The following is a 26618-nucleotide window of genomic DNA, read 5'->3' on the forward strand; positions in this document are numbered from 1 at the left end:
GTTATACACCTACTTATTTGATGGGAAGAAAATAATGGAGTACTATTAGTTTTTCGGATTGTGTTATTTTGGCTTTTTAGATTTCAATTGCCATATATAAATGGGTCTTTTGGGTTTTCTATAATTTATAATCGGATACTCACTTTATTTAATTTGATATTATATTTAACATTTACTTACATTTTTTAAGAATACATTATATGTTAAATATAATTTATTTAATGAAGTAAGTAATTTTAAAATTTTGTAAAAAAACTTTTATCTACTTCATATGAATTCTTAGTTTAATGTCTGAATTAATGAAACTTAATATGCACAAAAGATTATTGAACTCCTAGATCATATATACTAAGATCCCTTCTCTTCTTATATGCGTGTAGGGGGCATATCTAGTGAGATTATTTTTTCTTGTGAAAATGAGAAAAATTAATATTTATAATTACATATTATTACAAATGATCAAAATTAAAACATATAAATCCTACTTATAAGTTTGTAAAAATAGCCCAATGGTTTGGTTTATTGGGTTTGACTTATCCCTATCAATCTAATTTATTTTATTTAAAGTTGATTTTAGAAAAAGTGATTCAATCTATCACAGATTTTTAGTTAAAAGGATTTGTCTATCGATCCACCTAAAATGAAATAAAAAATAGTTGTTTTTCTAACAGAAAATTCAACAAAAAAAATCAGTTTTTTTTTAAAAAAATTAATTCAAATAAATTATAAAAATATAGTTAAATTAAATTTTCACAATCCATGCACAACAACTAGACATATTTTCACAAGCTAAAAGTCTAGAACTATAATAACAAAAATTTTTAAATTAGTCTTAAACAAAACACTAAATAAAATAATGGTAAACAATATTACAAAATACTAAAAACGTATTTTAGATAAATTTTACTCTATTTTTAATTAAATGTACAAAATATTTAAAAGTCTTAAAAAAATATTACAAAATACTAATAAGTTTTCTTTTAGGTTAATTAAATAGATCAATCCGACACATCATAGATTGAACCCGAATAAATCGGATCATAAATGGAAATTATGTTTTATTATCAATTACATTTTTTTCCTTTTTTGGCCTCGTCAGTGATACACCAAATTGTTTCGTAAGTTTGAGTGATTATGACAGCTCTAATATTCACCCAAAAATGAATTAAGGAATGTTTTTATTCTTATTCCATTCTTGTCTAAATCTAATCATGGAGATGATATTATTGGTTGTTGTGCATAGACATGACAATGGGATGGGGACGGGTATTGTCTCCCCAATTCTCGACCCCGACTCTCCAACATGGCCCCATACTTGTATCCGATATTCGACGGGTTAAAATTTATTATCTCGTATCCATCGGGTATCTCAGATCTTGTCCCGTACCTGATTCAAATTAGAAAAATATTTTTTTGTAAAGAAAATATTAAAAATTTGATTTAAAAAAATAAATTTATTGTTAAATATTTATTTTTAACTACTTATATATCAATAAATTAATTATAACGCATGTGTCTACAAAAATCGTTAAGAAAATAATATTAAATTATGTAAAAATTCTAAAATAAAATTAACAAGTAATAAAAATTCTAGATCTTTTGATTAAATTATGTAAGAATTCTAAAATTTTTAAATGGCGTGACAGGTCCGGATTCGGGGTCGGAACAGATGTAGTAATCTCATACCCATACCCTACTTTTGGTTATGAGGAAAAACCCGAGTCCATATCCGATCAACTCGAATATTATCCATCAAAATCGAAACAATTGGAATATCTCCTTGGCCAACCCACTACTTGGACCGAAGCGACTGCTGTTTTCTAATTGAAAGATTGGTTAATCTACTCACAACAACTCACAGTATACTGTGAGTTGTCCGAAAATCAAATATGCAAATTGGACATGCACGGGTACTTTTATTTTATAACAATCCATTCTTCTATCTTAGTATCTTTTACATTTAATTGCATCTTTTCCTCCACTTCCCGTCCATACTTCCCATTTCTTATATGAAAAATAATTATTTTTAGGACATTAATTAAGAACCTTAAAAGATAAAAAAAATTATTGAGATATGTAAATTATGCTTTTATATTTTTTTTCACTCTTTTATGATTTTTACAATAAATAATTATTCTTTTTAATTTATTAATCAATATCCTGAACACACTTATCAGTAAAATCCTTCTTATATATACAAACTGAGGCTAGGATGCTAACATCAAAATACAAGTCGTGATGGACTTGACTTAAACTAAAGAAGAGTGGTGACGGTGAGGAGTGAGACACAGATCGAGAACTGTGGCAATTATAATGGAAGAAGTGGTGGAAGTAAAGGTGAGTGGTAGACCGAGAGAGACTCAGAGCTCTCCGGGGATTTCAACTCCCAAAAGCCCATTTGCAACTCGTTTTATGAGCACCCCTTTAGCCAGCCCCATGAAGAAGGCCATTGAAAACATGCAAGGTTACTTGGGAGAAGTTGGTCGCTTCACCAAGCTTGACCCACAAGATGATTGGCTTCCCATCACCGAGTCAAGGAAGGGAAACGCATACTACGCTGCGTTTCACGTTCTTTCTTCAGGGATTGGATTTCAGGCTCTTGTTCTTCCATTAGCCTTCACCAGTCTTGGCTGGTCAGCTTTTAACTCTTTTTTTTTCCCCACTCCGCTAAAATATATATGAGTAATTAATGACCTCTATATATTTCTCAAACTTTTTCTTACATAACTCATCGTATTTACTCTTCTTATTCTTTTCCTCTTTAGGTATTTGGTTTCCATATACTGTTTTCCAATATATATAACTGGATTAGAATGATCAGTGGCTAACAATACTTTTTATTAAGTTGCATATATATATATATATATATATATATATATATATATATATATATATATATATATATATATATATATATATATATTGGTGTTGATGCAGGACTTGGGGAATCATATGTCTCTGTGTGGCTTTTACATGGCAGCTCTACACGTTGTGGTTACTGATTCAGCTTCACGAATCGGACTCAGGGGTGCGCCATAGCAGGTACCTCAGACTTGCTATGGCAGCATTCGGTAAGCGTACAGTTATAGTTTTTTTTTTCTGGGGGTATTATTACGTGCAAAATCGCCAACTCATACATAAATGATTTTGGACATCTAAAAACTCATATTTCGCACTTAGTAAAAGAGGAAAAAAATATAAGTATCATAAATAAAATAACATGATGTCAAAAAAAAAATATTAATAAAGTATTTAATTAGAAAAATTAAGATATCTAAATATCATTGCTCGGACTTATAACTGGAATGATGGAAAAATATGGAAAAATCGCTGACTCTCAACTAATAATTAAAAACATCATTATTATGAATATTAAAATAAATACGGTAAAAAATTAGAAATCTTTTAACACATGATGATTTTTAACTGAATAATAACATACAAATTAATCGATACTTTTTAAAATTTTCAATTAACATGAATGTACGTTTTATATAAATATTTCTTATCCCATTATCTAATATATATTATCATCTAAGATAAATTTATTGAATTTTATACCAATTATTTTTAGTTATTATTATAAAATTCATACTTAAAATCATTTTTGATTATTAGTTAAATATATAAAAAAGTATTTTTAATATATAAAATTTAAATTCTTAATTTATTGAGTTTTTTATATATACTGTCAGTGTAAAATTAACACACTAATTATATATCAAAGATTGCACTTAAATAATTAATGGTGTAAAATACACTATCCACTATTTACCCTAATTTAGTTGTATGCAGGACCATATATTTTATGCCAATATAGTCTAGTTCTTTAAGAAAATAAAAAGGAACAAATGTTAAAAAGGAAGTAGATATATTTAAGGTTATCAAAGTCGAGAATTTAACTAGATTCGTGAGAGTTCCATAAACTCGATTTGTAAACTCAACTCGTAGACTCCTAAGAATTTATTTCATATAAAAATAATAACAAAAAATATATAAATAACATACTAATTAAATATTTCAACAATATAATAAAATAAAACAGTAAATCATAGAGTTGAGAATATTTAAATAACCAAGTCTAGTAATAATACATCACAACTAGACAATAACTTGTAGAGATTATAGTAGTGGTAGATCTTTCTCATCGAGGGTTTGATATTATTAAAGGTGGAAATTTTATATTTGAGAATAACACGTTAAATGAAAGTATGTTGGATGTTAAACAAATAAAAAATAATCAAAATGACTTGCATTTTGGTCTAATTTTTTTAACTTGCTAACTCGTTGACTCGGTGATAAACTCAAGAGTCTACCGAGTTTACTTTAAGTTTATAGAGTTTATCTAGAATCTAGTAAAAAAAAGTTTACTCAAGAGTCAACTCACAAAAAATAAGTGAACTTATAAACTCATAAGAATTAGCAAGTTAACTCGAGAGATAGATAATCATGAATATATTATTTATTCATATTTAAGTAACTTTAAATCATATCATCTCCTAGTAACAGCATTAAAGTTTAATAATGATACAGATCTTGCTTTTTCTTTCTTTCTTTTGATGTACTGTGTACATACTTATCCACATTTTAACATCATAAACATTTAGCAAATCTTAAGGTAGATTTATTTCAACTATTAAGAAAACAAAATGCTGTCTAATGAGTATTGTTTAAAGTGGATGCGATATGGGTATATACAACCCACCTAATATGACATGTCAAATGAATAAATGAAACAGAAAACATCATCTTACGTGCGTGTATCTAAAATATGTCGTCCTTCTTATTACATAATGATCTTATTTAATTGGAATAGGGCTATCACTTATAATGATACATGTACTCTGCATAAAAAAATGTCTCCCTCTAATCTAGTGATTCTGCTTGATTTTTACATCAGTTTTAATTATTATATCATCAAATTAATAATCGATTACCCAGAAAGAAGATAAATAATTGACATCGTATATAATTTTTTATTTCCCACTTATGTTTTATCATATTCTTTTATACACATTTTAAAATTATTTTTTGAGGGTCAAAGAAATAACAAAATTATTGCTCGTTAATTTTAAGAAATAAGAAGAAATTAACATTTTCCTTTAGAGTGTATTAGGATAGAGAATTTTAATTGTGGAAAGTAATTTATTAGAGAATTTAAATTTCTTTAATTTAAAATTAATTGTTTTGATATTTTCTATGACGAATTTAATTTTTTAGAATTTTAAAACATAATTTTAAACAACTAAAAATGTAGAATTTTAATTTTCTTATAAAAAGTGAGAAATTAAAATTCTCTTTCTTGATAGAAGAATCTTTCAAAACGTTTTCATATTTTCTTTATAATTTTTATCTTTTCTTTCACCTGAAAGTTTTTGAAATTTGTGATTCATTTTTTTTTACCCTCATAATTTTAATTTTTTTTATTCAAACACAAAATTTTAAAAATAAAAAAATTTCAATTAAAATATTTAAAATTCTTAGAATTGAGAATTTTTCAGAATTTTAAATTCGCTCGCTCGTTGAAACACTTTTATTTTTTTTTATAAAACTCATGCTTGTTGCACTTTAAGCATGCACAAGTTGGTCTGTTAGGTACTTAGGTCAACTTTATATATGGCTGTTCTATTATGGTTGATTGCCTCTCGTAAAAGCAACTTCAAAAGTAAATTACATATATATTATATTCTGTTAGTGATTTATAGTATTTAAAAATAAGCACCATACCCGAATAGTGATTAGTAGTGTAATCAATTAATTAATGTTTATCATATGTTGACCGAAACAATCATCGGCAATTGACAAGACAAAGGACAAACGAAACTGCGTGCAGGAGAAAAGATGGGAAAACTACTAGCACTCTTCCCAATCATGTATTTATCGGGTGGGACGTGTGTGACACTGATCATGATCGGAGCTGACACAATGAAGATATTCTTTCAGATGGTGTTTGGAACTGCAAGCCCACTCACAACCATTGAATGGTATTTGGTGTTTACATGCACAGCCATTTTGCTTGCCCAGTTACCAAACCTGAATTCAATCGCAGGGGTTTCCCTCATAGGAGCCATCACTGCAGTGAGTTATTGTGCTCTTATATGTATAGTATCTGTAGTCCAAGGTAGACTTGATCATGTATCCTATGAACCACCAAGGGGACAATCAGAGGCTAGCATGATTTTTAGCGCGTGGAATGCACTAGGCATCATTGCTTTTGCTTTCCGCGGTCACAATCTTGTGTAGGAAATACAGGTACATAAAAAGTATGCATGGTCAAGCATTTTGTTTGTACATCATAGGTGGATTTCTATAATCGGTGTTGCTGCGCATGCAGCTATTTTTATATGGAGAATGTTAATCAGTCCACTTTTAAAGGAATTTAAAGTGAAATTTTTTGTTGGATTAAAAAAATTATGTTGTTTATAATTTTTTAATTTTTTTTATAATTTTTTGATTAAATATTTTTTATTTATTTTAATTTCTTAAATAATGTCCTAAAAATACTTATTAACAAGAACTAATATTTATTATTGTTAAACTGTCCCCACCCCCCAAAATTGTAGGGAACCATGCCTTCGGATGCTAAGCAACCCTCACGCTTGGCCATGTGGAAAGGTGTTATGTTTGCTTACACAGTCATCGCCTTGTGTTTGTTTCCCCTTGCCATTGGAGGTTATTGGGCCTATGGAAATTTAGTAAGTATAATTAATAATTAATATCCGTAATAGACTATGTTTCGAATTATTGACTTTACGATTGATCATATAGAAGCTAACCGCTTGCTCTTTGATGGCAGATACCTACCAATGGAGGGATGTTAGGTGCTTTGCAAAAATACCACGAACATGATACATCAAAATTTATCATTGCTTTGACAAGCTTGCTAGTTGTTATAAACAGCCTCAGTTCCTTCCAAATCTATGCAATGCCAGTATTTGACGATCTGGAATTCAGATACACTAGCAAGATGAACAGACCTTGCCCGAGGTGGCTACGAATAGCCTTCAGGGGTCTCTTCGGGTGCCTAGCATTTTTTATTGCTGTAGCCTTACCATTCTTACGGAGTTTGGCAGGTCTGATAGGAGGCGCTGCTCTACCAATAACCTTAGCATATCCCTGTTTCATGTGGATACAGATTAAGAAGCCACAGAGATGTAGCACAAACTGGTACTTGAACTGGACACTAGGTGTTGTTGGGATGATTCTAAGTGTACTGGTTGTCATAGGAGCCATTCGGGGCATAGTTGCTCAGGGCATAGAGATCCATTTCTTTAATCCACAGTAGGAATTAGATACTATACTACGCTCAATCACAACACTGGAAGTTGATTTGCAAATGTTTCATGGACAAGCATGCGGAGCACACAAAAGTTGGGGACGTTAACTCCCATCAGAAATGAATGAGAGAATGACTCGCTTGTGACAACAACAGACATTCTATTCTAATTGTTTAATATCGATCATGAAACATGGGTCATTTTGATGTAAAATGTGTGGAAATAAAATGTATTTAACTTGCAGAATGTGCCAGAAAAGAAACATTAAGTTAATATGTTAGTCTGGCCAATAAATATTCCATTGACAACCACAAATCAAATAGGTCTTAAGTCAGATAAGGAAATATTTTCACATCATCGTCCAAAGTGAAGTTAAACAAGGGTTACATTCTCCATACAAGGCCAACACCACAGGAATTATCTTCTAAGGCCAGCAAAGCTAACAACACTTCGCACCTATCATTTAATCACCTTGTGCACAATATCACAGTGCTAAACCTATCTCACACATATGTCGTCATTATACAATAACTCATCTGATGGTATTTGAACATTCAAAGTCAAGGGGTCAAAAACTCAATAGTAACTTGCAGCAGTTGCACTGTGTATACAGAAATAAACAGCAAAAAGAATTGCCAAATATACATAGGTTGTGACAAGATCCTAGCATTACTAAGCCACATTGCCTCCAACAATGATCAAGATCAACCAATTGGATAAGCTTGTCTTGATGTAAAAACATCAATTATATAGTTCAGTCGACTTGCTATAGGTGGAATCAGATGATACACAATCCAGTGATGAATGAGAAGCGGGACCGATGGAAATGATTACAAATGGCCCAGAACCTAGCCAGTAAATGGGTGGTAAGAGAATAGGAAATATGCCAAAGGTCAAGACTTGATACCATTTTACATTGACAATGGAAGAAGCATCCTTCGTCTCTTTTTCCTTGCAAGCCTTACTTGCTTTGTAATTTTCATGCATAAAAGCAATAGGATTGTGATGCAGACTAAAATAAAAGCAAGCCGGATGTGCTTGAAGTACAGAGAGACTACAGAAAAAACCAAGAAAGCTAAAATAACAAGTTCCCATATTACAAAAAGCACCACATCCACCCTGCACCGCAATAAAGAGACATCATTATCACCAGATTATGTTATTCAAAAAGAATTGACAGACAGAAATAACAATTAACCCAACTAAATAGACTGCAACTATTTTATATGCATTTCATGGCCTTAAGTCATTTGTTTCATAGTGTTCAATTGGTTCATAAATTTGGGGGAAAGGGCAAAAAAGAGACCAAAATTTACTCATTTTCGTTGCACTTCCTACACTAGGGAGATTTGAAGTATACTACTTTTATTTTTCCTCTCTCCTCTTTTAATCAAAACCTATGAAGGGTCGATACTCAAAAAATGCAAAAAGTATGGTGTCCAACACATATCCAATATTGATGCACGTTCAATATCTATCCAAAATTATCCATTTACTTTCATTATTACTTTTTTTTTTTTTAAAATGCCTGATACACCTCTGATATTCCATGGATATGGCTCAGGACACAGTCATGTAACTACTGTAGTTTTTTTTTATTGTTAAAAGGCACCTGATAATGTCCATTGTTAATACGGAGCAACTCTCTTCCCAATGAAAATCTTATTATTCTATGAAGCCAAAACTTCTTTTGTATAGGACTAATGATACTTTTTAATTTTTATAATTTTGAGCCAATTTGTTTAAACTTAAAAAAAACAATTTTTAAAAAAGCATTTTTCATATAGTGCTTTTTTATGAAGTAGATAGGTTTTTCTACTTAAAAAAAAAAACAAAAAACAGCCTATTTTAAATAAAAACAGTTTAGACAAACATATCAGAAAATTATAAAATTGCTTATTTTATTTTAAAAATAAGCTCAAACAAACTGACCCTTTATGGCATTCAAACTTGGGCAGGGAATTGCATATTTTTGTGGCATGTTCATAGGAATAAAGAAATAAATATTCTGATATGGGTGGGGGAAAGATATGTAACTATGCTTACTTGTTATGACTACAAATTATATCTTTTTTGTAAACTGTAATCATCATTTATTGACTATTATATGTTTATATATTAATGAGCAATTAGGGATGCAAACGTCTCTTTACAAATAATGTGTATTTACATTAAATATATATAAATTCTTGTTAGCATATCTTGACCATGTGTATCTTGATTTTTAAGAAATTCCCTGTAACCTCATATCCATATCGTATTGTGTATCAGGACTTCCTAGACCAGAACAAATAAGAGAAATTTATTTTCCCCTTTGATCCTCTCCCCACTACATTAAAAATCCCTACATACCAGTAATTGTAAAGGTGAAACATTAATTTGTGCTTATGATTAGTGTAGCCATTTCAAGTTCAACAAAAATGTACTGATTGCTGGTCATATAAGATTCCAAAGGCTTGGCAAAACAATGATATAATAATTAATAAGTAAATACATGTGCCATCTGGAAGAAAAAATGGTTTATCAGTATGAACTATGAAGTTGGAAATCTTTTAGAGAAGCCCCTAAATATTAAACAAGTAGAACCTTTTTTAAAAGCAGCAAAATATCTGAGATCAAAAGTGTATGAGAAGAGGAGATTCAGATTGAATAGTCATCACTTCTGATTAGTTTAACTAATAAAGGTATACCTGTCATCCTAACCAATTGTGTTAAAACTTGGAACTTAACCATAGAGCCTAGACAACTACGCCAGTATATATACAGTGACAAGATCAATTTTGATAACATACCAATCTTCTCCTACTCCTACACATCAAAACCCCCCAAAGTAACTAATAACTCTGCACTTATTTTGCTTTTGTAACCAATGAATCTGATAACTACTTGAAGCCACTTTTCACCAAGCCAAATTTCAATATTATGCCCAACAAGATATAAGTCCTCCTTTTAAGACTAGCAAATCATATGAATCAAAACCTTGTTTTTCTGTTTGTATTCGTTAACTATCCTTTATCCTGGTTAGGAAAACCTACCTTATTTTGAATAACGAGATTAGGCAGATACCCAAAAATCAAGGAGTCAAACACAAATGGTATGTATGTGGAAGAACAAAAGGTGTGCGTGTGTGTGCTGGGGAACAAATTGAATACTAATCTAGACAACCACGCCCAATCGAATCACCATGTACGTGCCTACCAATTTATTTATTATAAGACTATTTTCCTAATCGAATCATGTTAACAAGTAACAACAATTTCCATCTTAATTTAAAAAACAAAAACAAAAAATTGTAACGGGAAATAAGCCAAATCCTGTGGGGAAAAAAACATTGGAAGTAAGAAAATAAAAAAACTCAAAATTAGCCGAGCGAAATTTGTGATCTTTCAATCCCATGTGTACAATAATTGTGAGGCAAACAATAAACATGGCAAATAAAGGGGGGGGTAGCGCATACCTGGAAGTGGTGATGTTTGAAGAAGTGGAGGAGAAGAACGAGACAGAGGCCCAGTCATGCTTGGATCGAATCTGATACTCTCGCAGCTGTTCAACCAGATTCGATCGTGTTATCATGGTAGCCCCCCTCACTCGCTGTCTCTAATTCTTTCTCTATCTAAAACGAAAACCAGAAAATGAATTTGATTGTAGTTAGAGCGAACTGACCATGCATCCCATTTGTTTTAGTCTCAGGCTTTCTGCTTTCAAACGGGCCGGCCTAGGCTCAATCTACATTAGGTTCCACTATTTTCTCTAAGTACACCTCATATCCCTTTCCTACCTCTTAATTACCCATCATACCCTCTTTTCCTTAAAGGAGAACACCCCCTTGGAACCCCTTTTCCTTTCCAGAGATGTCCATACTAACATATACCTATTATGAAAATATATTTCTAGAACTATGAATTAGTTATGGAAATATATTTTCTAGAATATATATATATATGAGCCTTAAATTTTGTTGGGTTGTAATTTGTTTCAAGGGTATTGTTAATGGCATCCTCTTTATTGCCAAGTATACACCCTGCTTTAGTTTTTTTATAACAAAAATACTCCTCACAAAAGGAAGCATGTTTGTTTGTTTGTATTATGGGTGTGTTAAAGAAATGTGTTTCCATTTTGTATCAATTTTGAATGCAAAAATAGAAAATTGATTTCATTTCCAAGTATAATTTTTTTAGTTAACTATTGATGGTCTAATTATTAGAGTTGGTTTATACAAGTTTGTCATGATCTAGTTGATGGATCTTGGTTGATGGGAAAGAGACCATGGATTAGTCTTTGGAGTTGGTTGATATCTCTAGTTGACGCAAGGAAATCATGGTCTTTGTCATTAGATTTGACCAATGCCACATATAATTAGGGGTAGATATATGGATTAACTCTTTAAGCCTATGAATTAAGAGGACAACATGCTTCTTTTTTTGAAAGTTGATATAATTATATTGAGTTTTTGAGTCTGACATGTTAAAAAAACATATAAATTTAATAGACTATTCATTTAACTCACCTAAGTTAAATATACAAATATTATTAATTTGTTAAGTTAAGATTTTCATCTTTAATTTATATTATTATTTTGTTATGTTTAAAATATTAATATATTTTAGTGTAATAGATTTTAAGTAAGAAGTTAAATTTTTTGAAAATTAAAATGATATTAAGTATTTACTCTGGTTAGTATTATTTTACTAAAAAAATATTATAATCACATGTATAGTTATAGAATATTTTTCTATTATTTCATCACAATTTTTTTTATTAAATTGCAAAATTTAATATTTTAATTTTTTTTAACGAGATAAAAAGAAAAAAAGAGCAACAAGAAAGTAACGCGGAGGATTACACAGGTGAATCCGTCGACATTCATTGCAATTTGTGATCAGCGAGGAAAGAAAGCAGGGAGGTTCTGTTGTAGGTGGGTGAGTAATAGTATCGGTCGTGTTGTGGATAGATCGGCATGGCTTCTTCTTCAGCTTCTCCTCGACCGAGCGCCGCCGCGGAACATTCGAGGAAGATATTAGGGTTTATGGCGCACGCGAAGCAACGGAAGGACAGCTTCATCCAATTCTTCGCCATGACGGGTATCCTTCTATTGAGCATGCGATCTTTGAGTCAGAAGTACAAAATCCATGGCCTCCAAGAAGACATCCACGCCCTCAGGGTCGACCACGGTTCTCTCACCGACCGCATCAACAACATCAAGAACGACCTCCTTCGAGAAGCTTCTCAAGATTCCACCGGCCTCTTCGCTTCTCGCCTTCGCCACCTCTTTGCAGAACAACACTGATCCCTTTCCCCTCCCTGTGAGTTTTTTTTTTTCCATCTCTCCGAAGAAACAATTAAATTGACTCGTGAATAATAATAGTCTTTGAAAGTGTTTTGTTGCTCTCTAGGAAAATTGGTTCTTGTTGAGGATATGTCTAATGTTTGCACTTAAAAGATTCGTATTAAATGTAATGTCCTGTGAGGATGAATTGAAGGGATACAATTAGAAGGGTCTTCATATATTTCTAACAGCTTCAAGGACATAAATTACATTTGGAAATTTGAATCTTCTTAGAAGCTAACCTCAATGTCGAAATTGTTCATTTTGTGTTTGTATTTGAAGTCACTTTGCTGGAGTAATTTCCCTAAAAATTCTGATGCCAAACCATTGTTCCTTCCAGCACACCTCAACTGCAATAAATTTCTTTGTTGTGCTGTTTTACAATTATCAATGGTTCCCCATGTGGTTTTGGAGGTAAACTTTAGTGGTTGCATAATTTATTAAGCATATAACTTAAGTTTGAATCCACACTCTTCCACATTTGCGACCAATTTACTGAGTGATAATATATATATATATATATATATATATATATATATATATATATATATATATATATATATATATATGCTTGAATTTCTTCAATGCTTGCAATGTCTCCATCTCTCTATGTCTCCATTTCTTTTATCTTAGCTTTTCGTTCTGCAACTCCCTTGCACAGTGGTTGATTAAATATCCACGCTTTGATTTGGCCTGATTTCCCTTTGAACAATGGTTTATTTAACTACCTTGGTAATCCGTGTATACTTAACCACCGATTTCACTCTTTCATTTGCTGTGTATGGACTGGCTTCTGAGTTAGTTGTAACTCATTACACAACTTATTTTAAATTTTGACCTAAAAGACCAATGTTAAGGTTCTTCATATAGTAAGATGATTGCTTCATAGGTTGTGAACTCATTATCACGATTCTTGTTACCACAATTTCATGGACTATTAGGTATATGGTTAAAATATATTTTATAATGAGGTGAGCAACCCTCTTCTCTCTATTAGGCTAATCCATTCTCAATTCTAATATGATTTGACGGAAAAAAATATAACAATTACTTTTGACTATGGAACGTCATAGAAACAGAAAAGTTCACAAGCTTAGTCAGAAAGAGTCATTTCATACAGATCCTCCTTTTAAGTAAGTTCCCTGTCTGCAGCTACAGCCTTTCTGCCTCAGTTTCTGTGTAACTGGTAATCCCAAATGCCTTTTTTTTATTCTCTTTCTGTAAGGTTGATACAATGGACTTGTATATTGGTCTATGTAGTGGATGATCATATATGTTTGTTTGTTTTTGTTAGATGAGTTTAGCTGAAAGGTTTAAAGGTTTCCATCCTTTTTCTCTTTAAGTTTTCTCGTTGATCAACCTGCAGATAATGTCTGTTCTTTTATTTTTGTTCTAGTAAACCCTTCCTTAAATATGACACCTTTTTTTCTTTATGATTACTTTGGAGATCATGAAATAGGGGAAACAATGTTTGTGGATAATGTTTTCAGGCGAATGAATTTTCTATTTTGACTGCAAAATTTAGACAAGTTTGAGAGGCACTTTAACTTACACCAAAATGATTATGGGAGATTGTGGTTTTTCAGGTTAAATTGGAGAGATGGAACCACAACAAGAAATGGAGTGGAATGAAGCCCAAAAGATTCCAATAAGCGTGGACCTTATAGTCATGACTTTATTAGTTTATTCTAAGAATGTAGACGAATATGGGTCAGCCTGCAAACTTGGTCGACCCAACCTAACTTGAAAGGGATTTTATGTTTTGAAAGTGGCATGGTTACCGTTGGTTCCTACAAAATTTGTCATTGGCTCTTAACACCACATGAAATTATCCTTCTATCTCTAATTTAAAAATTTCCCATCCTTCCATCTCCTTTGTTTCCCCCCCTTCAACGTCCCTCTGCAACGCTAATTTTATTTTGCATTATTTTGTTAAACAGAATTCTGTTGTAGATAATGCTGTAGTAAAATTATGATTCTGGTGTTTTTTTTGAAATAAAACTCAGTAACGAAATCATGGTTTCGTTAATTATTTTTTTGGGGTTTTGAATGTCAATTGTGATTTTATTATGTATCCTAGTGTAAATGACACAATTTCATGTTTTAGTAATATGGTGAATATGGATAATATGCCTAACAGAAAGTAATGTTTAGTTAACGCGTATCATAAAAAATCGTGTTCAGTCAATTATTGCAGTTCTCAGTCAATAAAGAACACTGTATGTATTTTTAATTTTTTTCCATTTTTTTTGTAAAAAAAATAGTAAAATGGACTCACAATTCAATTGTTGTTTTTTACGCCCCTTAGCTCAAAGAATCACGATTCTTTTGTGTTAATGCGGGTGTCACGATTCTATTATATTAATAACAGTGTGAAAATTGTTGTAAAACAAAACCATGATTTTATTATGCATGACTAGAACCATAATTTCGTAGGAAAGACAATTTCAAAATAAATAAAAAAGGATCAATTTCTTGATAGAGATCAATAGCAACTCCTCAGTGGCATCAATGTAACTCAGTTTTCAAGTAGGAGAACTTTTGAACCAACTAAGTCAATTCATGTTGTTTTTTTCTAATTTTTAAAATGATATTATTGATATTTTTATGAAAGCAGCTAATTAGTGATTAGTAACGAGAAGAAATAAACCTTTGACAATAATCACCAGTACTGATAAAAATATTATAAAGAAAAATTAACATAAAGCCAACAAAGTTCAAGATTGGTCACCAACCAAACCACACTGTCTTAAAATTAAATAAGGAGTATAAAAAAATTCTAAGTAACTTAATCAGTCAAAAGTATGCCCGCCTAATTGAGATATTGTAATAATGATTCATGTTATTGATAGTTAGACTTATAAATTACAACATCATAACAATACGTTTAATTTTTTGTTATATTTTTTTTCCGTCAAATCATATAACGAAAAGACGCCATGATAACACTTCTATTTTTTTTGTTACATTTTCCCCCATCATATCATATAACCAAACATATCATTAATTTATCTTCTCTTCTTGTCTTATCTCTCTCAAAAGATGTAGACACATGAGAGGTGTATAAGCATATTTTTCGAAAATTTATTGGCTTTAGAAATAAGGGTAGACTTGTTTGTATTTTTGGAGCAACAGACATCCAGAGATAAAGAATAAAAAAAATAAAAATCACAAGCACCCTTGGTGCCTGGTGGGAATAAAGAGATATTAGATTCTTTAACTCCAACTTCAATTTATTAGTTAACCGATTATCTGAGTAAACTTCAGCTACCAGATCATGAATCTCTCTCTCTTTCATTTTGGTTGAGGGACTTCTGCTGCCATGTGGGGTGGTGACAAATATGGTGGATTGTTTGTACGTGTAATGAGAGACCTGACAAATGTAAGAGCGGCAGGAAAGATGACACATTTGCATTTGTCAAATGACCAGTTTGCTTTGTTTCATTAACTGGGCAAAAAGTCAAAAAAGTACATAATAAAGCTACATTTTTTTATCATTGTACCAGCACCAACCAAATTTAAACAGTAGTAGTATTTTTTTTTTGTAAAATATATTTAATTTATAAAATATTACTCCCTTTTCCATCGTCAAAAAAAAAATAGTGAAAATTTTAGATCTCGTAGATAATTACTATCACAGTTCACAAGGACCAAATTTTAACAGGCAAGCTCATAATATACATTGATAAAGGAACCTACCCAGTCCTCCTTCAAATCGAAGCAACTCCAACCATGTTTTAATACAAAAAAATAAATGGATGGGAATCATTAGATTTACACAATTATAACTTTGTTGTTCCTTATTTTTTCTTTTCTTTGCTTCCTATTCGAAGCCTATTAAAAAGTGCAGATGGTTTACATTCTGACAACATATTATTATCAATATGTGAGAGGGAGATTAAGAGCGTGTACTTGAATTGGTCCCAATTGTTTCAATTGAAGAGAGAAAGTCGAGTTCTTGTGTGAGAGTAAACTATCCACTTTTTTGGAGAATGTTGTATGTGTATGTAAAATTGTTTGATGAGGAGACAAATTTCTATCTCACTAATAAATAGTAGGTAGGAGTTTCACTACTGGTTATAATGAATGATCCTGCCCATTATGGGCTCACTCTTAAACAAAGTCCAATACAGTATATATCAACAGTGTGGTATTTTAATAATAATAATTGACTATAATTAAATGTTGATAATTAAATAATATTTTCTAATAATTAATTAATATTATTCCACAAAATAAAATAATTAAATAATGCCTCATAGTTGAAATCCAAATAGAAAGAATTAAACAACTCACCTAATTGGGATACATTATACAAAATAAGAAAGACTATCAAACCAATAAGAGAGATCAAATTCCAGTTGATTGAAGTATCTGCAAGAAAGCAGGGTATATAAAAATCATCACATCCTTCAACAATTGAAAGCATATCTATGCGTGTTTGAATAAAGAATTCACACAAAAATATTACAGAGGTAATTTCAAAAAATGTTCTTTATCCAATTAATAGGATAATATAAAGATAATTGAGATAGTAAATTTGAACTATTTATTCATTCTAATAATAAGTGGTAAAATAACGAGATTTAACTTTGTGTTTTGATCATATTGTAGGTATATAAGCCAGTATAAAAAATAAAACTTGTGTGTTTGTTGGTCAGAATTGCGTCTCTCAAAATCTCAAGACTAATGACAACTAAATCCTAATGGATTGCTTTAAAAAAAATCCGAAGGACTTGTTTAGGGTTGTTTATTGATAAAGAAAATATTAAATAATTTTCTCTTGATTATTATTAAGAAATAAGGAGAGATTAATCGTTTTTTTTTGTAAAGAATACTTGTTTAGTTTGAAAAAAAAACATCTATCGTTTTCAAAATACAAATGACAATTTTTATTAACTTAAGAAATAGAAAAGTGTTTTAAACCAAACATAACTCAAAGTAGCAATCAAATTTTTTGTCATGTGATTGTCACTCATAATTAAGTTGTAAATTGATAGTAGAGTTTAAGAACATCCAAACAAAACAGCCAGTACCGGTGCTTCCACATGGGTCATTAATCTAACTAGGGCAGCAATTTAAAAGAGGAAATTGCGTAGGACTGCTATTCCATTGGAACATCTCCAAGAAGAGGGCCCTTCGGTCTTCTTTGCGTCTGAACGCGTCATGTTTGTAATGCAAGAGTAAGCCCACAAACAAACACAAAGGACCCCATGCGGAAGACAAATTAAACTGCATAGTTCAAATATAAGTAAGCTAGTGTGAGGACCCCACGACCGACACTTGCATTTAATTTCTACCCTCTAGAAAAAACATTATTTTTCGTATCCTGCCAAATTCCCTTCAATTTTTCCCACTCTTTTATTGTAACTTTTTCAATTTTTCACGGCTATGTTACATACTCCTCTGTACCGCACTTAAATCTAAATGTGTGCCATCCCTAATCATTTCTGACCCCTCCCCCTCGTTCCCTTTAAAGTCTCTTTGTCCCTTAATAGAGTGAGCATTAAGTACACTATCGGGGAGAGAGCAAAGAGTGTTGTGTTGGTAATTAAGAAAGAGAGGAAAAATGCCGCTCAAGTTGGCGGGAGGAGCCACTGTCGGTTCCCTTCTCCTATGTGTTGCTATTTCTCTCTTTCACATCGCTGGGGCCGAAGATCCCTACAGGTTCTTCAACTGGAATGTTACTTATGGTGACATTTACCCTCTTGGTGTTCGCCAAACGGTATGTCTCTATCTCAATCTCAACCTTCTCCACTGGAATTACTTTTTTACACTTTTCTGTTTTGTTACTATGTATTGTGTTTTTTTTTTTTTTTATAAAAAAAAATACTATAATGGATTTGGATCATATGGTGAATAATTGTTCACAGCATGTCTTATTTAACAGGGAATATTGATCAACGGGCAATTCCCAGGTCCAGATATTCATTCTGTTACCAACGACAACCTCATCATCAATGTCTTCAACAGCTTGGATGAGCCCTTTCTTCTCTCTTGGTACTCTCTCTCCCTCCCTTTATTCACTTACTACTTACCATTTGCTCAAATATTTTCGATCTGTGGTTTTTGTTAACAATATTAAGCTTAAAGCATGCATCATAATGAGGTTGAGATCCAAGTTCCAAGCGTGTGATTAGAGTATTTTTAAAATATATAAAAAATGCTCTTTAGATTGATATTGTTGATCCACACTGAGTCGGTTGCACATTATTAATTGCTTTAGACACTTCTCTACTTTGGATGTTTGTTAAGTCACATGATTCGTCTCCGGCTGGAAAGTGGAAACACTGAAATATGCTATGTGCTGGACCGAGGAATGTGTGGACGTTGTTCTAGATCTAGCTTGCTGCTCTTTCATATATTATAATTATTATCTGAATGTACACTAAAAAGGAAAGTATTTTCATGTTTAAAAAATGTTCTGAGCAAAAATAAAAAATATTTAAGAAATGTTAAAAATGAACATTATATTCTTTCTGAAGAAGGACAAAGACACGTGATTGTGACCTTGTGGTGCAATGTTTGAGTGGGAGAGGAAAGTGTGGGAGGAGGGGACGTCGTAGGTTATCTTTTTAGTTTTAATATCTTTTTTTAATGTTTAATCATATTTATATGATATGATATACAATATAAATAAAATGCTTTTTATTTTCATTATAGTAAAAGCTTTAATATTTATTATAAACTAATTTTCTCATATTATTTTATCCATTAAACTAATATACTTTCTTGACTGTATTTTCACTCTATTTTTAGTTTTCTAATTCTTTCTCCTTTATTTCTCTCACTCAATCGAAGAGGAATATAAGCCCTTATCATCACAAGCCTCGAAGTCATGACTCATGAGTCATGGCACACTTCTGATTTCTCTGGAAGGAACTAGTAAAAGGAGTAAAAGGAAGAGTTGGAGAATCTCTCTATAACTAACACACACACACAGATAGATATATATATATATAATTCGTTAAATACAAAATTATGAGTTAAATACATTTTAAAAAATGTTAGAAAACGTGCATGTTAGGAGCATTTTTCAAAAATAAAAAGAGGAAAGTTTCTAGGATTATTTTTGTAACACTTCTTTTTGGTATTTTTTTTAGCACTATGATTATTGTTTGAATTACAAAAAAATGAGACTTATTAAATAATATTTGAGATTCATAACATTTTATAAATTTTAATAAATATTAATTAATAATAAAGAGTATATTTAAAATAGGAGAAATGTTGTTTATACAATAATTTGTACAACTTATTGTATAGTAATTAGGATGGAAAAGAGAAAAAAAGCATGGGATGTAATATGAAAAAAATATAAATATAAAAAATATTACTAGTATTATATGAATTAATGAATTATTGTATAAATAATAAACAGTGTTTTAGAAAATGTATTAATGCGATGGCCCACTTACCTTTTCTCTTTCTCTTGGGCTGTCTGTCGTGGACTGGAATTTACGGTGACTTATCAACTAATCCACGTTTGTTTCCTAAAATCACGAGCGCTCGGTTCTATGTGATTGCCAATCAAGCACTAAGCATAGATAGGATAGAGTATCGTGTTTAGATTAAAAAAAAACACTTCTTAATGTTTGTTTAGATTTACAGAGAATTTTGTAATTTGTTTAAGAGGAAAGAAAATGAGTAGGGTGAAAAAAAAATGTTGAAATTTGAATTGGAGAGCATCTTCAAAATACAAATAAAAAAATAAAAGAGAAAGGAGGAGAAAATAAAGGGACAAATGTGATTAAACGGAAAAAATTAAAATAAAATTAGAGATCCTTTCCAGGGAAAAAAACATTGATTGAATCTTAATAAATTAGCATTATTTATTAGCCTGCGGAAATATTATTAGGATGAATCAGAAATTTAAATGATAGTCATTTTTACTGTCTGATGGATGGCTATTAGGATAAAGTATAGAATATCTGAATCCATCTGACTAAGTAAACAAATTTGGTATAAAATTACATAAATATGAATTTAAAGTATGAAACGAATTACTAATATGAAGCCCAAGAACTAAAATATGAATTTAATGATACAGGAATGGGATCCAGCAGAGAAGGAACTCATTCGAAGATGGTGTTTTTGGAACAACGTGCCCCATCCCACCAGGGAAGAATTTTACTTACATCCTTCAAGTCAAAGATCAAATTGGGAGTTTTTACTATTTCCCATCCCTTGCATTCCACAAAGCCGCTGGCGGTTTTGGAGGCATTAGGATTCTCAGCAGACCAAGAATTCCCGTCCCATTCCCTGATCCAGCTGGTGATTACACTGTCCTCATTGGAGATTGGTACAAGTCCAACCACACGGTAATTATCCCAACCTAAAAAAACCAAAAAATCCATCATCCTACCTACTTTTTCTTTCTCTCTATGTGCCAAGTCCCCACGTTACCGCTTTCTCTGTCTTTCTTTGAGTAAATGGCAAGGAAAATTTTCATTATCATTTATTATATGTGTCTTCTTTGAGTAACTGGCAAGGAAAATTTTCTTTGAGTATTTATTATAGTAGTAATATACTACTCTGAGACAAATCTTGTGAAGATTCATATTTCTTCTGCAAGACTGCAATGACTTGGTTCGGTGGCAATCCCCTAGGCTTCCCAAGCATTGCGTGTCAATAAATATTCACTTACTCATTTATCAGAAATGCGTAGGAAATAGCAAACTTGGCAGTCGGCATTGCATTTTTTGCTTTGTGTGCCAAGAGATAAGCTTCTTGTTTTTTTTTATGTAAAGATAAGCTTCTTCTATCGGTGACTGCATCATCTATTGGCAAATTGGCTGCTGGTGATCTGACTATCTCAACAGCATCCACGTTCTATGCAAATTATCATATAGAATAGCCTAATTCCTGTGATCAACTTTTTTTTTTATCTAATTAGTTCAAGTATGTTTTAAAAATAATTAAGACAGTTATAAGTGTTTAACTGTTTTTTTAATTCTATGTACAGTACTAAAGTTAAGGGATCATATATATATATATATATATATATAAAGTTAAGGGGCTATAAAAATGTTAAAAATTATTATATAAAAAGAGAAGGGGTAAAACACATTATGTAATAATTTTTTTAATACATTCTCTACCGAAAAAACAAAAATACGAGTGAGAGCCTGGTGGTTGATAGAATACATATCATTTTACAAGCTTAATTAATTTCATGATAGAGAGTATATTTGAATGTTTGTTAAAGTATTTGTTGCAGCATTTTTTATTTACAAATTGTCAGAAAATATGGCTTAGATTAGGTAAAACTGTTATTGATATTTTGAGTGACGTAAGTACCTCTAGTTATTTTTAGGTTTATATATAAAATGGTTTAGACTACCTAACAACAAATTATTATTACGCTGTGACATGGTTGACAAATATTTTTTTTATATTAAATACAGTATATGATATGAGGTTCGACTCTAAGTTTATGTGTATGAAGAAAATACTTTTTTTTGGAAGAAATTAATTTTTTAAATGAATTTTGAATGGTACTTAAAAAATTAATTTTTAATTCCTAATATGAAATATGCTGAGTTTTTTTTATATAAAAAAAACAGTAACTAAATATCAGCATGCCAACAATTATTTCTCAACTACTTATATCTCTTACAGTCTTTGGCAAGCTGGAAATGCATTTGCAACTTGGTGTGAGTAAACATTTGTAGTCCAAAAAATAATCGAGAATATTTATAATACACGTGGTGGTGTTAAATGAATATCGCTAAAATGTTCATTTTAGCATGTTTCTTATATTAGATATTGATTTTAATAGTATGCACCTCTATATATATTAGCCTACTTTAATTAAAGTGATACTCTTTTTTGGCTACTAAGTGATAGTACTTGTTTAAACAAATAGACATACGCACTTACCTTTTTATAAGTAATTAGTAGTATAAATGATTAAGGATTAAAAAAAAAAACTAAATTTGAATATGGTCGAGTCAATTAAAACCTTACTACTTGATAGGTATCTTCTTTCAAAGAAATCTAGGAATTGGTTAAGTAGTTGCCTAAGTAAAATTATTTGGGGTTTAGACTTGAACAATAATACTTTTAGCTGGAATTTTATTAAAAAGAAAAGGTAAATAATGTGTGGATTATATGCAGACTTTGAAAGCCCGTCTTGATAGGGGCAAGAAGCTGCCTTTTCCCGATGGAATACTTATCAATGGTCGCGGACCTAATGGAGTGTCTTTAAACGTTGAACAAGGTATTCAGCCCATCTAATTTGCTACATGATCTTTTAAACGTTGAACAATAAAAAAATTTAAAACTAAAAATAATTTTGATACATGATATTTTTTGCTATCATGTCCACAACAGGAAAGACTTATAGGCTTAGAATATCAAATGTGGGGCTGCAACACTCCCTTAACTTTAGAATCCAAAACCACAAAATGAAGCTGGTAGAAGTGGAAGGAACGCACACCCTTCAGACAACGTACTCCTCTCTTGATGTTCATGTAGGCCAATCTTATTCAGTGCTGGTAACTGCGGATCAACCTGCTCAGGATTATTATATTGTGTTTTCCTCACGATTCTCCTACAAGGTCCTCACCACCACTGGAGTGCTTCGCTATAGCAACTCCGCAGGCCCGGTATCAGGCCCACCCCCTGGTGGACCTACAATCCAAATTGACTGGTCTTTGAACCAGGCCCGCTCCATTAGGTATTTTATCTTAATCTGCTTTCTACTTCATATCTGGTCCCCAAGACAAACATAAAGAGTCCAAGTAGAAACGTCTTTTAATTAAGCTCAAATTCGAATTTTACCCAAAATCTTTATTTGATAGTAGTATATTTTAAAAGGATATGATCAATCAAAATTAATTTTGTAAGAATTTTTGCATTAAAGTTATAATATTTTCTGGTATATGAGAGAGAGAAAAAAAAGTTTCATTTCTATATGCTACTAGTATAGAAAATTTTATACTGTCAATCATAATATTTAAGTTGCTATTGCTAGACTGCTAGTATTATTATTTTACGAGTTTAAGGATTGGAAAATGCTGTTTAGTACGAATAAATTTTCATACTAAACACACGAATCACGTTTACTTCTTTTCTTGTGTAATTTTAATTCCAAATAAAACCCTATTAAGCGTTTGACATTTTACTTCAGGCCCAGCTGCAATCTTCATCTTTTACGGCCTTAATTCAAAAATCCCTTTCTCAATGGACGATGGATAATATCGAAACAACAATGATGAATAAGCACATTCTATTCAGTGTTTCACGAAGCCTTGTCCAACACTAAGCAATAGGAGTAACTGTCAATTGCTAATGAGTAACACGTAGCACTTTAAACTCATAAGCAGCACGTCCATAGTTGAAATTTGCGGAGAGTAATTATTGTTTCAATTTTGGTGGCATAACTTGCAGGATCAACGGGATTTGATTACAATCCATTTATTCATTTCAGTTTTATTTATTTTTCTTTCAACTTTTTAATTTATTATTTTATAAAATAATTACAAATACTTGTAAAATAATTTTTTTCATCAATGATTCTGTGATTTAACGAGAATGCAAAATTATTTGTTTATCTTATTTTGTAATTTTTAGGATAGAAATCAATAAACTTTTGATGCATGATGATATGATGATTTTTGATTGGATGATTCAATGCATAACATTTTTGCTCTTATTTTATACATGTATGGAATAATTAATTACGTTTTAATACATAATTTCAGGACAAACCTTACAGCAAGTGGACCGAGGCCAAACCCGCAAGGATCGTACCATTACGGTATGATAAACACGACAAAGACGATCATATTGGCGAGTTCGGCTGGTCAAGTAAATGGGAAGCAAAGATACGCAATTAACAGCGTGTCTTATGTTGCCCCAGACACCCCTCTTAAGCTCGCCGATTACTTCAAAATCTCCGGTGTTTTCCGCCCCGGAAGCATATCTGACAGACCCACTGGTGGCGGCATTTACCTTGACACTTCTGTGTTACAAGCTGACTACAGAACTTTTGTTGAGATTGTCTTCCAAAACAACGAGAAAATCGTTCAGAGCTACCATCTTGATGGCTACTCTTTCTTTGTCGTTGGGTAACCACTTACTACTTTCCATACTTAAATTCAACTACCAGTATATACATATGATTTGATTGGAAAGCACCACAATGATACAAATGCCTTCTCAAAATATATTTTACTAAATAAAGTGTTAGAGATTCCTATTTAACCGGTGATACTCACGTGACCAAAATAATGTATATAAGTATGGACATTCCTCATCTCATGAGTTAACTTTTAATATTATATTTGGTCTAAACTCAACTTCTAAAATGATACTAAGCTTATATTAGTGTTTGTTGGATCATCCCTATATGTTTAGTCTTGTAAATATCACGCTTGAGATGTCAAGTGCTCGACGTCAATAAATAGAAAATAAATTTCACCTCATGAACTAGTTTTTGAAATTGAATTAATCCAAACCAAAAAATTGAATTAGATCCAAACCAAAATTCTAAAGAAATTTTATTGTTGTCTCACATCGACTTTTATAGCCTATTTTCTTATAAAAGTCTCATATAGCATTACTAATAGTTTGTGTTTGGCTTTCTGAATTGGCGTAAAAATTATTTCAATTGTATATGTAATTGTTGGTCTAAAATGTGTGAATTATATATGCAGTATGGACGGGGGACAGTGGACACCTGCTAGCAGGAACCAGTACAATCTCCGAGATGCAGTTGCACGTTGCACCACACAGGTGAGAATCAGCCATGATTCTTGGCCATGTTCTTTTGTGTGTCCTAACAAGTAACAATATTATATTGTTTGTTCTTTGATTTATTTCTGATTACTTGCTTGCTGGTTTAGAATAGAACTAATTAAGGGAAGCTTTGATTCTTGATTTTGTTCAGGTATACCCCTTTTCATGGACTGCTATTTATATTGCCCTTGACAATGTGGGAATGTGGAACTTGAGGTCTGAGTTTTGGGCACGACAATACCTTGGGCAACAGTTATATTTACGCGTTTATACAGCATCAACCTCAATCAGAGACGAGTTCCCTGTTCCAAAGAATGCAATTCTTTGTGGTAGGGCTAGTGGGAGACACACGCGACCCCTTTGAGCTAGCAAGAGTTTAAAGGTTCCACGCTTGAAGAGGCATTCTAGCTTTAGAATACGAAAAGTAGTTAACTTATCTACTTCTAATTTTATAGTTGAGTGCTTTGGTTTTTTTATTTTATGCTATGCTCCAGTGGGATGATGAATATGTAGGTTGTATCCCTAAATGACCCCAGCTCGAGGTCACATTAATTATTTCCCAGAGAGAGATAGAGAGTGTGTGTGAGAGAGAATATATATTATATTCCCTTTGTATTATCTCGGATTTTACTAGTATTGTTATCAAGAAGAAGGGTGAATCGGATTGCGAAAGTTGGCGTTTGGAACCTGGCTATAAGCAGGGTCTGTGATTCATTTAATTGTTGTAGCAGTGCAGAACTTTTTAATTTCAATTGCTATATGCCTATATCTTTTTTCAATATTGACAGCAGAAACGACGCAAGATCTGAAATATTTATTATTCTGAAGCTTAAGCATTATCCACAATAGTGTGAACAAAATCTGCTTTAACGAAGAGTGAAATAAATTTGCATTGGCAATTAAGGGTGTTTAAGAATTATAAGGTTGATTTGTGGTTGGAAAGGACGGTTTAAGGATTGAAGAGAGGAAGAGAATGATGTGGGGAGTTTGAATCTTTTATTAATATTCTAATAAAAATTAATAATTAAAATTAATTGATAAAAAAACAATTTAGAATGTTCGTAATAAGTTTAATATTGTATCGAATTGACTCATTCTATCTAAATTTTGAACCAGAAAAGAATAATGCAAACTCTTCCTAATCTGTTTCCTGACGTGTCTCGTTGACAACACTATTAGTAACCATATAGGCAATATATGATATTGGACTTCATTATTATTGAATTATTTTATATTCAATTTTTTTTATGAATAAGAATAAAAGCAGAAAT

At 31.5% G+C, this 26618-nt stretch overlaps 5 protein-coding genes across 6 annotated transcripts; 4 read left to right on the forward strand and 1 right to left on the reverse strand.

Moving 5' to 3' along the window:
• The first annotated feature begins 2220 nt into the window (after positions 1 to 2220).
• LOC121172599 (lysine histidine transporter-like 8) lies at positions 2221 to 7520 on the forward strand. 2 transcript variants are annotated; one of them, XM_014774415.3, is made up of 5 exons: positions 2221 to 2633; positions 2938 to 3071; positions 5834 to 6252; positions 6564 to 6695; positions 6797 to 7520. In XM_014774415.3, exons 1-3 carry the CDS (start codon positions 2314 to 2316, stop codon positions 6241 to 6243), a joined length of 864 nt encoding a protein of 287 aa, XP_014629901.1. In that variant the 5' UTR covers positions 2221 to 2313; the 3' UTR covers positions 6244 to 6252; positions 6564 to 6695; positions 6797 to 7520. The 2 variants fall into 2 exon arrangements, with proteins under 2 accessions (XP_014629901.1, XP_040870683.1); XM_041014749.1 differs by lacking the exons at positions 6564 to 6695; positions 6797 to 7520 and having other exon boundaries at positions 2981 to 3071; positions 5834 to 5882.
• On the forward strand, positions 6570 to 7285 carry LOC100816989 (lysine histidine transporter-like 8). The gene is made up of 2 exons (XM_041015107.1): positions 6570 to 6695; positions 6797 to 7285. Exons 1-2 carry the CDS (start codon positions 6570 to 6572, stop codon positions 7283 to 7285), a joined length of 615 nt encoding a protein of 204 aa, XP_040871041.1.
• Positions 7521 to 7800: 280 nt separating the features above from the next.
• LOC100812901 (uncharacterized) lies at positions 7801 to 10939 on the reverse strand. The gene is made up of 2 exons (XM_006577887.4): positions 10735 to 10939; positions 7801 to 8396 (listed from the first exon to the last, which is right to left on the reverse strand). Exons 1-2 carry the CDS (start codon positions 10848 to 10850, stop codon positions 8189 to 8191), a joined length of 324 nt encoding a protein of 107 aa, XP_006577950.1. The 5' UTR covers positions 10851 to 10939; the 3' UTR covers positions 7801 to 8188.
• Positions 10940 to 12189: 1250 nt separating this feature from the next.
• On the forward strand, positions 12190 to 14467 carry LOC100306672 (uncharacterized). The gene is given in 2 exon segments (NM_001251581.1): positions 12190 to 12580; positions 14190 to 14467. A coding segment is annotated over 1 exon segment (330 nt). The 5' UTR covers positions 12190 to 12234; the 3' UTR covers positions 12565 to 12580; positions 14190 to 14467.
• Positions 14468 to 17999: 3532 nt separating this feature from the next.
• LOC100815570 (L-ascorbate oxidase homolog) lies at positions 18000 to 26019 on the forward strand. The gene is made up of 8 exons (XM_003523159.5): positions 18000 to 18328; positions 18494 to 18603; positions 20654 to 20924; positions 22723 to 22825; positions 22939 to 23284; positions 24312 to 24677; positions 25266 to 25344; positions 25499 to 26019. The coding sequence occupies exons 1-8, from the start codon at positions 18173 to 18175 to the stop codon at positions 25709 to 25711; spliced, it is 1644 nt and encodes a 547-aa protein (XP_003523207.1). The 5' UTR covers positions 18000 to 18172; the 3' UTR covers positions 25712 to 26019.
• The last annotated feature ends 599 nt before the right edge of the window (positions 26020 to 26618 follow it).

The sequence above is a fragment of the Glycine max genome, chromosome 4 (genome assembly GCF_000004515.6).
Source record: "Glycine max cultivar Williams 82 chromosome 4, Glycine_max_v4.0, whole genome shotgun sequence".
Taxonomy (NCBI): Eukaryota; Viridiplantae; Streptophyta; class Magnoliopsida; order Fabales; family Fabaceae; genus Glycine; species Glycine max.

Coding starts and splice junctions, on each gene's coding strand:
- LOC121172599 (XM_014774415.3), top strand. CDS start 2,314: ATGGAAGAAGTGGTGGAAGTAAAGGTGAGTGGTAGACCGAGAGAGACT. Junction 2,634..2,937: donor GCCTTCACCAGTCTTGGCTG/GTCAGCTTTTAA, acceptor GTGTTGATGCAG/GACTTGGGGAATCATATGTC. Junction 3,072..5,833: donor ACTTGCTATGGCAGCATTCG/GTAAGCGTACAG, acceptor AACTGCGTGCAG/GAGAAAAGATGGGAAAACTA.
- LOC100816989 (XM_041015107.1), top strand. CDS start 6,570: ATGCCTTCGGATGCTAAGCAACCCTCACGCTTGGCCATGTGGAAAGGT. Junction 6,696..6,796: donor ATTGGGCCTATGGAAATTTA/GTAAGTATAATT, acceptor CTTTGATGGCAG/ATACCTACCAATGGAGGGAT.
- LOC100812901 (XM_006577887.4), bottom strand. CDS start 10,850: ATGATAACACGATCGAATCTGGTTGAACAGCTGCGAGAGTATCAGATT. Junction 8,397..10,734: donor TCAAACATCACCACTTCCAG/GTATGCGCTACC, acceptor ATTGCGGTGCAG/GGTGGATGTGGTGCTTTTTG.
- LOC100815570 (XM_003523159.5), top strand. CDS start 18,173: ATGCCGCTCAAGTTGGCGGGAGGAGCCACTGTCGGTTCCCTTCTCCTA. Junction 18,604..20,653: donor GAGCCCTTTCTTCTCTCTTG/GTACTCTCTCTC, acceptor TTAATGATACAG/GAATGGGATCCAGCAGAGAA. Junction 20,925..22,722: donor GGTACAAGTCCAACCACACG/GTAATTATCCCA, acceptor GATTATATGCAG/ACTTTGAAAGCCCGTCTTGA.